Source organism: Oryzias latipes, chromosome 10, assembly GCF_053564925.1.
Source record: "Oryzias latipes strain Hd-rR chromosome 10, Olatipes_Hd-rR_3.1".
NCBI lineage: Eukaryota > Metazoa > Chordata > Actinopteri > Beloniformes > Adrianichthyidae > Oryzias > Oryzias latipes.
This window is the reverse complement of record NC_136246.1, coordinates 14,398,480-14,412,693: the sequence shown is the minus strand read 5'-3', so window position 1 is coordinate 14,412,693 and position 14,214 is coordinate 14,398,480. Positions and strand designations below refer to the sequence as shown.

Genomic DNA, 14,214 nt, shown 5'->3' with positions numbered 1-14,214 from the left:
CCCCCCCCTCTCACTATCATCCCCCCCCCCTCTGACATCCCTCCCTCTTCTTCCCTTCTTTCCTTTTCCGTCCGGTCCAACACCAAAGATTTTCAATCATGGTTGAAATGAATAAAAGTTTGGCCTCAATTACAAAAGGGGTTTGTTCTGTCATACCTTTGGTTTGTCTGAAGATTAATAACCCCTCTTGTTAAAGTAAAATATGTTCAACACAAGAGGCCCTCAGCTCTCATCTACCTGCCTAGCTGTTGGACAGGACAAGTTAAAAAAAAAAAAAAAAAAAAAAAAAAGAATTAGATATAGGAAAAAAAACTTAGAAATACAATGAATTAACAAATATTTTGAAAATTCAATTTTTTAAGGAGTGGAAAAATTCTACAACGATTCAATTATTATCATAATTTGTGGCTGCTGACTATAATTGACATCAGTTCATTCTAAACCATCCGATGACCCAAAATCGATCCAGGACATCTTTAGCCATTAAATTCAACCAGTGTGACTCAGACATAAATACCTGGTAATGAACAGGGCAGGTGAAGTTTTCCTCATTCCTTGTACTTCTTCAAGATAATAAAGTGAAATTAAATAAGTGAACAGACAAACAAGTAAACAAGAATTAATGACAAATCCATTCACATTTTAGCTTTCTAAAGTTCAGCCCACTGTTGTTTATCCACATCAAACAATACAAACAGAACATGATTCCAGCACACTGTTTGGTCACTTGTCTTTGCTGAATTGAAAGTGTTTCCACACAATGGACTGGAATGATGATTTGCTGTCATCGCATCTGTGGTTGTTTTTACATATTAAAAAATGGACCTGCTGTGTCTCAATCAAAATTGTATTTTCCAATATTAATATAATCAATTTATTTAATTTTTAATATATATATTTAGGTTGATTCAATTAACAACTTGCCTAAGACAGATTGATCTGGTTGGATTGTGGAAATATAAATCGATTCATCAATTGTTGATTATTCGTTACACCTGTATTTTTCTAATCTACTAATTTTGGTGTATTTAAATAAAATCTGCAATTGTTATTTAGTTCAATGTTTGATCTCAAGTATGATAAAAGGAAACAACAGTGAGTTATTGACCTGAAATAGAAACATTGATTTCCAAATGCTGTTTTGTGTTGTATAAACAATATCTTTCCTTAATTTTCCATAATTATTGAATCCATTTAAAGCCTAAAATGTTGGTTGAAAACACAACAAATGAGGACATATAGGCTTGTTTTTGGGCAGAATTTTTATTTCATTGTAATAAAAGACAGTCAAAACTTAGAGAATGTTTGTTCCACAACAGTAAGTTCGATCAATATCCCTCTTTTTGTCTTATGACACAAACATAAATGGAGAGTAAGTTAAACTCTGCAAGCGTAACCTAACAAAAAAATTAACTACCTTATATGCTTACAGTTATTTCTTTTAGAAAATGTGCTGTACATTTATTCGTTGTCATTTAATAATGAGATTGACAGTATAATTTAATACTCACAGGCCTTTATTTTACATATTAAAATGAACATTTTTGGAAAAATGTAAAGACAGCAGTGACTGTACGGAACTTTGTGTTTTTTGTTGTTGAGTTCCTCAGTGTTTCCTTTTCAGCCCTCTGCAGGCTCCATGTTGACATCTGTCCTGTAAAATGAAAAACACATTTTCTTTGCAACATATGGAATGCATTTTTTAATGTTTGTGAGAAGTGTAAAAAAAGCTTAAAATGTATATTTCAAATGATGCTTTTTTTGGACTTTATTTTTTCTTGTTTTAAAATGTTTTATCATCTTCTGAAGAGTAACCATCTTAAAATATGGTGAATATGACTTTATTTGGTGAAAATAAAAGCTTATAATCCAACTGTCTTGTCCACAAAACAGGGAAACACAGACAGAAATGGCTACAGCATGTCACTGAGACCAAAGCATGGGTGACAACTTTATTTGTGCAAAAATGATTATATACTTACACTTCTGTTCATCATACACGAGTGGCATTAAAGAGTCAAAAGCAGATAATTATTGTACAATCAATTTAGTAAAAATAAAAATAAAATAAACATAAATGACAAAAACAACATTTTTTGGGACATTTGAATAAAACAGCTTACCTGCAGGTTTTGGGGACATCAGGGTTACAGGAACCTCCACAACAACATCACTAAAATTGTGAAAAGAAAAAATACAATTGTAAAAACAAAACAAAATGACAGTTGAAGGAAATGTTCTAAACAAAGATAAAATATTGCAAGAAATAAAGGGTAACTGTTTACCTTCCTGTGAGACCACCCAGCATTCTTTGGAGAGGAAAGATCAAAAATGCAATGATTACAACTGTCAAATGTGCTGCAGAGTTTTAATGTATCATCAGTTAAAATATGCCATGTGGCAAAAAACTCACCCTCCTCCAGACACTGTAACAGTAACTTTGACTTTATAAGAAACCAGAATTCCTTGCAACTCTCTTTCGCCTTGACCCCTATGAGGAGACAGGAATAGTTTTCCTTCAGCGCTGTAGGATTTGGTTTAAGACACAGTAAGTGGATGACACACTGTATAGCTGCATTAGTGCCACTCATAAAGAGGATGAAAGCCTTTCCTGGTCTCACTGTAAGCTCTTTTGGGAGCAGAGAAAGTAGATAGCCTTACAGAGTTGTGGATGCCAAGTTGGTATCCTCATCTTTCAGCCGTCCGTCTACAGCCAGACCTCTCTTGTCTTTGTTGTCGGCCAGCAGGGGCACTACTTGGAAGGACTTCTCAAATGTTGAGTTGGCGCCTACAGTCTCTCTGTGTATTGTAAGGGGAATCATTAGAAAACAAATAAAGTTTGCATTTCATGTCATAGCAGTTAAGAGTTTGTTTACGCTCTTGTTCATTCCCACAAGATACAATCTATTAAGTGTGTTACTGTTGATCATTTTTGCAACACTCGAAGAGATTAGAGTTGAAGAATATTTAAAACAAACAAAAAAAAACTATTCATCTTGGCAGATCATTTGCTTTGTGGATCATTGCAAATGGAAAATACTGTAGTCTCACCCAAACTCCTGAGCGCAGACCTCCTTGGAATAAGTGTCAGATGAGTACAAGACAACACTTGTTAGCTGCTCGACTAAAAAACAGAACAAAAAGTTTAGTTCCAACATTCCTATGCCTTATGTGAGTCAACGTCAATCTTAACATTGTGTTTCTCACCAGAGACTTTGATCTTCTTTACAGTTTTGGTGGTTTCATTGTTGATTTTTACATTAACTGATATTGGATCACCGTGGTAGTAAATCTAAAAAAAACAAAGAAGTTATTCATCTTGATAATAATTGGTGGAAATGAATTTTTTTTAATCGTGTTCAAGCAACCATAGACTCCATCACACCTCCTTTTCAAGAGAGATCTCAACATTGACTGGCTTGTCAGTCATCATGAACTGCTTTGAGATCTCTGCCTTGGGTCCAGCCTTGTTGTTAGCTGGTGCAAACTGTATTTTACGAATGATCAGACGGCAGGTATTCCTGAAACCGGGAAGTGTAAGAAATAAATTAAAGCCCATTGTTTACTCTGTTACCCTTCAATTTTGGCTCTGAGTGTACTTTTTTTCAATGACTTCATCTGGATTGTCAGCTTCATCGGCAATATATGCTTTAACCTCAAAGTCCACACCACAAGCCTACAAATGAAAAATGATAGAGACAAGTTAGAACATCCTACTCGTTTGTTTAATAGAGTTAGAGGAAATAAGAGAATAATCAAAAATAAAACAAGCTGTTTTTGCACCTTGCCAGAATCCCCTGACCCAGGCTGTAAGGAGACTGAGCATGGGAGATTGAGGGGCATCTGAAACCAAAAAAGATAAGTGGTTTGCGCATACTTGGTTATGTTACTACTGGACAAAAAAACTGAACCGGTCTCTAACAGGTAGATTACCTGAAAGGTAAAGGGACATCCTTGATCCCCAACCTTTTTTAGAAGAGATTCCTGCAAGGGAGTTGAAGGTGCTTTTGCAGCAGGTACTGGATACACCTGAACTCGCTTTATCCATATGTCTCTCCTGAAGGAGAGTCCAATGACGTCCAAGTCGTCGCTTCCATAGCGGAAGGCACAGGCAAGATAGACAAACACTGTAATGAAAAAGACACATCTGCATTTTAGTTTGCGTGTTGATGAAACCAAGGGTTTTCAGACACATTTTTGTAAAAACAAAAGTACCTTTTTTGCCATTAAGACCAGCAGGATCCACTTTAACCACTCCATCTATGAACAGAGCAACAGTTCAGAGCGTCATTTCAGTCAGAAGCAGTAATGTTAAAATTAAAATGTTGTCCATTGAAATACAGTTTTTTTTAAAAGGGACCACGCACCGACTACTTCCACAGAATCCACACAGTCAACAAAGTCTCTTTTTCCCAAATACAGGGCAATCTGAGGAAAACGGAAGAGGGAGAGCAGTTATTCCTCCACCCAGGTTACAAAATGACTGGAGTTATTTCTGGGAGTTGGAAGAGCAACATACAAATCACACTCCGCCCTGTGCCAAAGGGCTACCCTGTAATGACTACATTATGGAGGCCACTTACTGTTCCATTCCCGCTGGTCTTCTTAAATACTCTGAAAAAGAAAGAAACAAGAAAGCCATGTTTAACTGTAAGTTTTCAGGAGGTAGAAAAATTTATATTTTACAGTTTATCCACACTCCTCCCACGTAAATTCAGATTTCTCAAGTGTCTCAATTGAGTATGAGGATAAGATTAATATTCCTTTTAGTATATAACTGAGTTTAGTCTTTTACCAGAAAAACTGTGGACAATAATTTGTTATTTCCTACCAAAACATCAAAGCAATGACATTTTCCCGCAGACTCAGAATAAATAGCAATTAATTACCATGGAATATGTCAAGGGTTGTATTAGTATGCAAACACAGGATACAAGTGTTATTCAATGAGTCCTTTTGTTCTGTGCATAAAAACAAATTTGTAATCCTCACTGGGGTTACCTCTTTCAGGTGTTTGCCAAATAATCCCTATTAAGCCTTCCCAGTTGTCTTGTAAATCTTTCTTCCAAGTTTAAATCCTCTAAATCCAGCTTAATAAGGATTTATCTGCAGCCCAGATAAAAGATTTCGAAAAGCGTTAAAACACCAAAAGTTTGCACAGGTGTCATAGATTTCTGATTTGAGAGGCAACTTTTGTTTATTGTGATGAAGTAAGCACTTCTTTCATGGCATTGGTAGCTCTTTGTTTGCATTAAACAGATAACTCTAAAATAAATGTTCAAAAACAGTCATTACTATTATGATTGAATTTAAACTGAGATATTTTGAATACGAAGTGACTATTTCTTTAGGTAAAATTATAAACAATTTTAATCTCTACACTTAATCCAAAGCTTTTCACAGGATTGCTCCTGACGAAATTGTTACAACAAAACAATTTTTACTCACTTTGCCATGTTGACAGCAGTTCTTTTCCCAGACTGTAGATGAAAAACAAACCAAAAAACTTATTTGAAGTAGCCGAATTCACATTCCTAATCGTAGTTGTTTCTCATCTAAGACTGACATATTAGCATTAGAAGGAGGATCAGCTGACTTACCGCTTCGCCTTTGGTTCTGCCAGTGAGTGTACTCTGCTGCTTCCTCTAACCTGTCACTGCTGATGGAGAGAAAGAATGCCAATCACTGCCTCCCACCTCTCTTTTATACAACGAAGCACCCCCCGCCAACCTTGTAGCCCTTCCTCCAGGACAGCAGTTCAAGAGAAAATCTGATTAATTCATTATAACTGTACTGTTTTTGTCCGCAGCACGTTCCAAAATAGAGCTGTGTATTGTCTGTCTTGAAAAGAATAGCCTCATCGTCACCAGCAGCACTAAGACCTGAGATTTAAATGAACACAGAGGCAAAACATGTTACGTACCGCAGGAAAATTAAGTGTGTAATTTTACGAAAAGGAATTTCTGTTTTTCTAAATATGCTCATAAAGTTAAATTAGCAATTTGATGATGCCAGCTGCGCTCTGCTCAAAAGTGCTTTATATCAGTTGGGGCTGCAGCTATCACTTACGTAAATGTACTAATGTGAAGTTTGACTGTTTCTTGGAATTTGTTCAAAGTCTGTCCACAAACAAACAAACAAAGAAACAGATTTATGCCAAATTCAATCAAACCATAACAATTTCCAAGATCTCATTTTGACAATGAAGCCACAAATATGCTGCACTCTGTAAATGATGCTCTGTGCTTGCAAACGTTAGTTTTCATGCTGTGTCCATCGTGCAAGAACAGAGAATGATGAGCAAATATGTGTTTGTTGCACAATTCAATAGCAATACATGTGGGTTTGTAAAAAACGTTTCTTGTAAAGGTTTATACACTGACTGACTTAATGATTTTTTGAGACTGGAGTATGGATACACTAAACTCTCCTGCATGTTTTCACTTAATTTCACTTTAAGGTACAAAAATATTACCAATACTATTAGGTCAGATCAAAAGATTTTCTAGCAGATCGACTTTAGAGACGTCTTTGCTTGTAGTTTAGGCTGAAATAGAGTGGCATTAGTTGGATTTCCCTCCTGGTAGCCATTACGACAGATGGCTCTTTTCCCAAGCCTGATTCAATCTGGACTCATGGACGATTTACAGAAATCTGAGTGACCTGCTGACTTGCTGTTGTGCTACCAACAAGGATTTACAAGATTTACTTTGCAGCAAAATCATCCAGCCAATCTGTTCTGATTAGGATGGAATGCTTTATTTAAGCCCTTAGTTGTTAAATTGAAAAACATGATTCTTTTACCAGACAAAGATGGTGAAGAGAGACAGTAAGTGAAGGTATAAGGAGTCAAGGAGTGATCAAACTCTGAAATTAGCTCTCTGGACGTTCCTTCCAACAGAGGCTCTCATGCAGAAAACCTGAAGTGAAATACCGTCTGTTCTCTGGCAATGTTGGAAATAATTTAAAGCTTCCACATGAGAAAATAGTTCTGTAAAGCTGTACTCTATTTGAGGACACGTCTGAGTAACACAGTCTTAAGGTCTGTCAGAGGATCTGCAGTTATCTGCTGTGGCCCACAGAAGCTCAAGGCTCTGAAGAAGCACAGAGCTGCTGGTAAATCCAGCCGGGGTCAGAAGTGGGGGTTACTGACAGGGGATCCTCGCATTTGCTTAGCTCAGAGTAATTGTTTGATTAATTGGATGATTTTGTATGGATTGTCACACCTTTTTGGGTCTAGGACAATTAATAAGACAGGTGTAGGTTTGTTTTGTTCTCACTTCATGTGTCACAGACACAGGGCAGACTCTGAGAGCTCCTTAAAGCTTCCCGGATGAGACAGCACTGGTGTGAATTACTACACCAGATCAACAGTGAGAGGCGTAATCTCTGAAGGTTTACGCTCTCCGGATCAATAGACATTAATGCTCTGTGTAAAGCCTGTCCTCGGGGTGCACTTCAGATTGGATCGTGTTCCTCTGGACATGGTGGTTGGAAAAGTGCCAGACTGTGCAAATGCAGGCTTAGACCAATTCAAATATTATTTTGAGACCAAGTTAGTAAAACTTTTTCAATGTGGTCAGTCAACTGTTATTTAGGAATGTTGAATGGTACATTTTGAGATGGTTGACTATTCATGCTACTCTGGCTTCGTCCCACAAACCTAAAACATGTGTCATTGATCAGCTGGTGATTCTGATCAATCTGCTGTGGGAATGTGAATACGTGTGGTTATTTGTCTCTGTGTGGCCATGCGTTGGACTGGCGAACCTTCCAGAGTATACACCCCACCTTCCCTCAACAGGAGCTCCAGCATCCCCGTGATCCTGAACAGGAATAACAGGGTTTAGTAGATGGATGGGTGCAGATACATTTATTTACTTTGTGTATAAACAAAAAGAAAACCTGGTAATTTTTAAAACTTTGAGTTCGTCTTTATTTGTTTAATGTCCCGTTAGCTGCTATGTACCTACTGTAGGTGTGGGAGACCTGTTCACTCTCCCTGGAGGAGTGGTGAGATGTAGACACAGCTGCACTTGGGATCTATTTGGTGGTTTAACCCCCCAATCCCACCCCTGGATGCTGAGTCTCAAGCAGGGAAGCAATGAGATCCAATTTTTGGCCTTTGGTATGACTGCCTGGATTTGAACCCACAACCTTCCAGTTTAAGGGTGGACACTCCTCTACTAGGCCATTGAGCTAATCAAATGGTTAAATGTAAATGCTGTTTAAATGTGTTTTTCCTTTTTAGTCCCAATTTAAGCTTGTTTAATATCTTTAGCTCTTTATATATCCAACTTACACATTTGAGCTAAATTTGCTGTTGAAAAGCTTTAGACATGTCAAAACTCCCTTTTATTTAAACATGTACTTGACATTTTCATCTGTGAGAGTGATGTGACTTTGATAACTCCTCAGCTTTTCTGCCAGAATTTCTTAGGCATTTTTCTTGTCTGTGATCATTTAATTCATTCAATATTGTTTTTCCCTTTAACACAGATGCATCTCACCACATGTTGAATTCAACATAGTTTGCATGTCTTCCTCCTTCCTTAACCTTTCAATTCATTTTAAATTTTGCCAAGGCATTTATAGTGAACTTTAATGGTATTCTGGAAAACTTTCTGAGTAAATCAGTTTCAAGAATTTGTTGTTTATGGAACATGATCATTTTACATGATCATGTTCCATAAACAGAGCAGCTGTAAAGCAGAAAAGCTCAGGCTCTAATTAATTACTCTGAAGAAGCTTTGGCGTGTGACAAGGATTTTGATTAACCTTTGTCCATTTGTGACCAGTTTTTTTTCCAAAATCGACATGTTGTTCCAATCGCACTATTTTATTTTTCCATGTTTACACAGGTCATTATGAACGGAGGAAGTATCATTTGAAACTAACAATCTGAAAAACTTGAGGGTTTGTGTTTCAGTCTGACTTTGTTTTTTCATCAGAACAAAGCATCAAAAGGTAGAAATCATAGAATAAATTCATGGATTCCTGTAAAAAAATAAGAAAAAATGAGAAAAAGACACAACAAAACACTTAACAGTTTTGCTTGATTAAAATATAAAATAATAAATAAAACAACAGGGATGTTTTGTTATACAACATCAGACTTCTAGACAAGTGAAAACAGCCAGTAATCCAACTTACCTGTTAACCCATTTAAAAGAACAGGTAAAAAACAATGACAAGACTCATTTACTTTTCAGCTACAAGATCATTATGTTTTTACGAGTTTCTGCCAAACTCCAGAGATTCCCCCCAGATTAGCATTTAACCTTAGACCTCTGAGGATTACTGAGTTATATCATTTAAAATTTAAGTCTTTCATTGTTTTGTAAACAGCTTGTCATTATCTGCCAGGATAAGAGACTTACATAATTGTATTTCATGATTCTGCCATCTTAAACAGACTGTTATGTCTTTTATTTAAGCAGTTGCGGCTGTGCGGGGCAACATACAGTCACGTAAGCCCCTTACAGTTAAGCTGGTCCCCTTTTAGGTAAGTACTTTAAATAGACAGTCAGTATAGTATCTAGCACACACATAGCTGGTCCTAGGGAATTAGAAAATGATGAGATCACCTCTTTGAAACAATGCAGTTCAGTACGCTTTAATTGTGAAGAAAGCAGCTTTGAAATTGACTTTCAATGTTAAACCAAAAATGTTTAACAACTTTTAACAAACTATAAATATATAAATGATTGTTAACATAAGTTTTTCCCTTTTTTCTGTGAACTACAGGTGAGATTATCAGTTTAAAAAATGTATTAACTTAAAGTAAATTGGACAGGACAGGTTTAGGTGATCCATGTACTGTAAATAACTGAAGTTTTTTAATTAGTTCTTCAGGAACGTCGACAAGAAGGGCTACGTTTTGTTACTTATTTCAACTTTGCAATTTAATTTTTACTATATTTATACATATATATATATGTATATATATATATATATACATATATATATATACATATTTACATTTTTTAACATATTTTTTACAGTTAGCCATTAAAATCAATAAGACAAAGGCAGTATGTTGATGATTAAGTCTGAAACAGCTCTTTTATTTGTTTATTCATTTTACACATAGTTTAATCTACATTTCTTAAAGAGTAAAAAAAATAGAAAAAGAAAGCAAAGAAAAAATATACAAAGCAAGCGAAACAGAAAACAAATTTTCTTTTATGAACGGAAGAGCTGTCAGTCTTGCTTCCTTTTGATGACATCAGTCAAGCAATCTGACAAAACAAGAGAACTTTTTTTGTTTGAACTATTTATCTCTTTATGCTTTCTTGTTTAAATATTTAGATGACTACTTGATACTTCTGCTTGAGCAATATTTTTTATAAACAATTGAAAAAAAAATATATACACAGGGGGGCAAAAAAGTATTTGGTAGTCTGCAATTCTGCAAATTGCCAAAGTCCCCACTCCGATCATCTTTTGATCTATTGTAAAAGCGTTCCCAGTGCTCTTTTAATTATGATTATGTTGTTTTTAGCCAAAATCAATAAAACCAGTGTGGTTTTCTAGGACATAGTTTCCGCAGAGCAGCAGGAGTTCATGAGAAATTCACCTGTGAGTTGTGGGCGGGACTGTTGGCATGGAGTCAGCTTGCCAACACTTCTGTGATCAGCAGTACAGTTCACTGCATCTTATTTAATACAGACAGAAAATGTCATCACCTTGATTTGACTAAAGAAAGAAGAACCGTTGTTTGGTTGTTTATCAGTGTTTAAACTCAATGCAGCTGGTTATTTACCAGGAATTAGATTTAGAATCAGGAGGTTTCTATTGCTGTGAATGACAAAGGGTGCCTTATAAAATTTGCTTTGGTGTTTGATGCAAATAATGAAACTACATAGAATTTTAAACAACAAATAATAATAATCTAAATATAATAAAAGTCAAAATAACTGTGCACAGATTAAAAAGAAGGCAGTGCAGCTCAAATAGGGAGATTTTTTTGTTTGTGTGTAAATGAGTGTGTTGGGGGGGGGGGGGGGGGGTCTGGTAACAAACCGAGGCAGCGATCTGGTTTGATCCTGGTGAACAGATCCTCCTGCTAGAAGTGAGAGGCTGACAGGGACCTGTAGAGTGGGAGGGGTCCGGTGTGATCTTGGTTGTATGTCTCCAGACGCTGCAGATGTGCGGCTGATGTTGTGAAGGGAGGTTGCAGATCTTCTTAGCAGAGCAGATGGCACCAGCCATGTCCCTGAATGTTAACAGCTCACTAGAATATTATTGAGGGAATAACATCAGCCTTTATTTTGTCTGAACAAGACTGGTAACACAAATCCACATGATTGTTTCTAAGGACTGCGCGGCATTTCTGCATTGAAGAGCCGCCTCCGCCAGCTCTGACACACACTGTCCAAAAGCTGCTCTGAGACCCAGTTCTACTGGAAAACACGGTTCTCCTGAGTCCTGCAGCTCGCTCACACTGGGCAGGCGGAGGGACTGCAGTCCAAAGCCTCCTCCAGAGCACACACTGTAACAAAGCACCCTCCCCTGCTTACAAACAAAAAAAATTTGATCCGAATGAGTCTGACACATTTTTATTCTGATCAGGTGTTTATTCCGATTACTTTTGTCCATATGACCGCGGCTACTGTGTAAAAAAACAGCAGCAGAACTCAAAAGCTACATTGTTTAGCAACATAAGAATTATTTTCACACTGGTACAAAATACAAAGAGGGCTTAAGGAAATGTGTTTTAAAAAAACAGCCTCTCAGTGATGTTATTCAGGAAACAAGGGCTTTATGGTCATGTGGTCTGATGAGTTCAGTCTACTCTTTTCCAAGGTGATGTTCACTTCAGGTTGAGAACAGAAGCAGACAATGATACACCCATCATGACTAGTACTCATCGTACAAGTTTGTGCGGGCAGTGCCAGGACAAACTTAGGGCAGCAATATGTGCCTTAATCATAAGCTTTCCCCCTAACCATACTGAATGAACAGAGTATTCCATCAATGGATGTTTTCTTCCTTCCAAGCTATCAAGGTCAAACCACACAATACTTCTTACAGTAACAAAATAACGCTGTGTATTCCAGGTTTCCACTGGCCTCAGATAGCATTTCACATGTCAAAGTTTATGACTGTGTTGCTTGTTTGGACAGGTTTCCACGACAATGCATTTTTCTGTCCTTAAAGAAAATGACAGGTTACATCTGGAATGACTCACACATGCTCCGGATCTCACTCTGACTGAAATGCTGCCTTTAAAACAAAGGAATGCTCAGAAAACCTCAATCAAATATGGAAATTCATTTGATAAAGTTCTTCCTCTATAAAGTATTTGACTGGAAAATATGATAGTGCTGTCATTCCTCTGACAATTAAGCTTACTTAATGTGGCTTGCTTTGTGGAAAATAAACAATAAGCGGGTTTGATGCATTGCATTGCATCATGCTCTGACATTCGAAAAATAAATATTTTGACATAAAATTTAGACATTAGACAATATTTCATTAGGTCTTTCTCAACAACTGAAAAGAAATGTTAGGATACAAATAAATGTCCATAAGGTTCGATCAATGACATTTTGTGTTTCTAGTATTTTGAAAGGATTTGTTTATTTAAACCTTCACAATTATCAGTAACACATTTAAAATCACAATTATATGAAACTGAAAAGTTATTTTTATTTAAAATTAGAAAATGTATGTCACAACCTATGACTCTAATAGATACTCTAATGTATTTTTGCTACTATTGTTACATTGTTTAAAACATCTATTTAAAAACAGAATTCCAGCAGATGTCACATAATTTATCAAATGTCTTCATGTTTTTTCATTATATTGTTTCTAAACTCATTTGTATTGATGCACTCCAACGACAAGATTTTTCATGCTTTGTGTCTGCTCCTTGTGGTGTTATGCCATTGTTTAAATAGAAATCCGTTAAAGAACTACAGGGTCGCGATGATATGACGTCACGGATGTGTCAGGGCAGCGGGAAGCGTGGCTAGACTGAGAGACACATGTTGAAGACTGTCCAAGGAATGTTCGAATAAAGCGCCCTAACAAGCATACGGCTTATTTGTTTCCCTCAATATAAATAACACAACACTCCTAATTCACAACGATTTACATAAAGAAATACTCAGAAATGCTATTTTAATATGAATTTATAAATATATATATATATATATATATATATATATATTCTCCATCATGAGAAAAATGCTATGAGAGCATGTTAAAACACCAACACCGCAATGTTTTTTGGAGAGGGTCTTTAATAACTTTGTTGCAAACTGAAACTTTCCAGTGACAGTTAATGGTTTTTTTAAGGTGCTTTTGACTTGAAGTAAACAAATTTTAAAGTCATTGATGATGACTTTTAGTTGAAATTGACTTGGGAGCAATGTCTGTATTTCTAAACCTAATTCTCCCCAAAGGAAAATCAATTTAAAACCATTTAATAATTTTAGTAAATCCTGTTGATTCCTCCACAGATGGTCAAATAAATGACTGGGTTTCCATCAATCTCACTTTAGTTTTTTCTACTTAACAATTTAATATAGCTAAATTAAAAAAAGTAAGTGTTGTAGGTTTAACCTCTGTTTTAGTTTTCAGTTAGATATGATAGCAACAAGCAGCAAAAGTGTTTCAGGATGGATAATGAAGACGATGCATCATCAAATTGTGTCTATTTGTTTTATGGGAGTTGTGGTTGGTGTTGAGCATGATTGTGCTGAGTTGTCAGCGGCAAAACATTAAATGTGGGACCAAACAGCTTCCCACAAAGTTTAATGCTCCAGCTAATGGAGTGGGAGGAGCTGATGAGGGCTGAGTAGTGGGCAATGTGCTAAGACACCAAAAATAAGAACGTCTGACGTGATCATAACCATATGGAGACTGCGGTCTGCTGAGAAGGAAGGAGTGATCAAGAGCAGAGGGGCGTGATTGAGAAATATTTGTGGTAAATCTGCCAACAAGAGTTCAAAGATGAAAATATTGAAAAAATGAGGGAAGGCAGAACATGTTGTGTGAGTGAAAAGCAGAGAGCGCTGCTTGTTGGTTTAGGAAGGAGGCAGGAAAGCAGCAGAGGCAGGAGAAAGTAAGGCAGGAAAAGAGCGAGAAAAAGGAAGTAGTGTGCTGTTTCACACACTGGTGGTGTAGTTGAGCCCCTCACAAGAATCCTTCTGGCTATGTCCGCCATCTGGAATGTGGAGTCACTTCCTCTGTCTGCCCCGC

At 36.7% G+C, this 14,214-nt stretch overlaps 1 protein-coding gene across 2 annotated transcripts; it reads right to left on the bottom strand.

The window, feature by feature from the left end:
- Positions 1-1,244: 1,244 nt before the first annotated feature.
- arr3b (arrestin 3b, retinal (X-arrestin)) lies at positions 1,245-5,732 on the bottom strand. Of its 2 annotated transcripts, XM_078954025.1 has the most exons (16): positions 5,601-5,732; positions 5,449-5,480; positions 4,584-4,614; positions 4,368-4,428; positions 4,216-4,260; positions 3,934-4,127; positions 3,784-3,843; positions 3,600-3,676; positions 3,386-3,521; positions 3,208-3,292; positions 3,052-3,124; positions 2,662-2,799; positions 2,414-2,491; positions 2,286-2,309; positions 2,124-2,173; positions 1,245-1,654 (listed from the first exon to the last, which is right to left on the bottom strand). In XM_078954025.1, exons 2-16 carry the CDS (start codon positions 5,454-5,456, stop codon positions 1,530-1,532), a joined length of 1,185 nt encoding a protein of 394 aa, XP_078810151.1. In that variant the 5' UTR covers positions 5,457-5,480; positions 5,601-5,732; the 3' UTR covers positions 1,245-1,529. The 2 variants fall into 2 exon arrangements, with proteins under 2 accessions (XP_078810151.1, XP_078810150.1); XM_078954024.1 differs by having other exon boundaries at positions 3,784-4,127.
- Between the last annotated feature and the right edge of the window lie 8,482 nt (positions 5,733-14,214).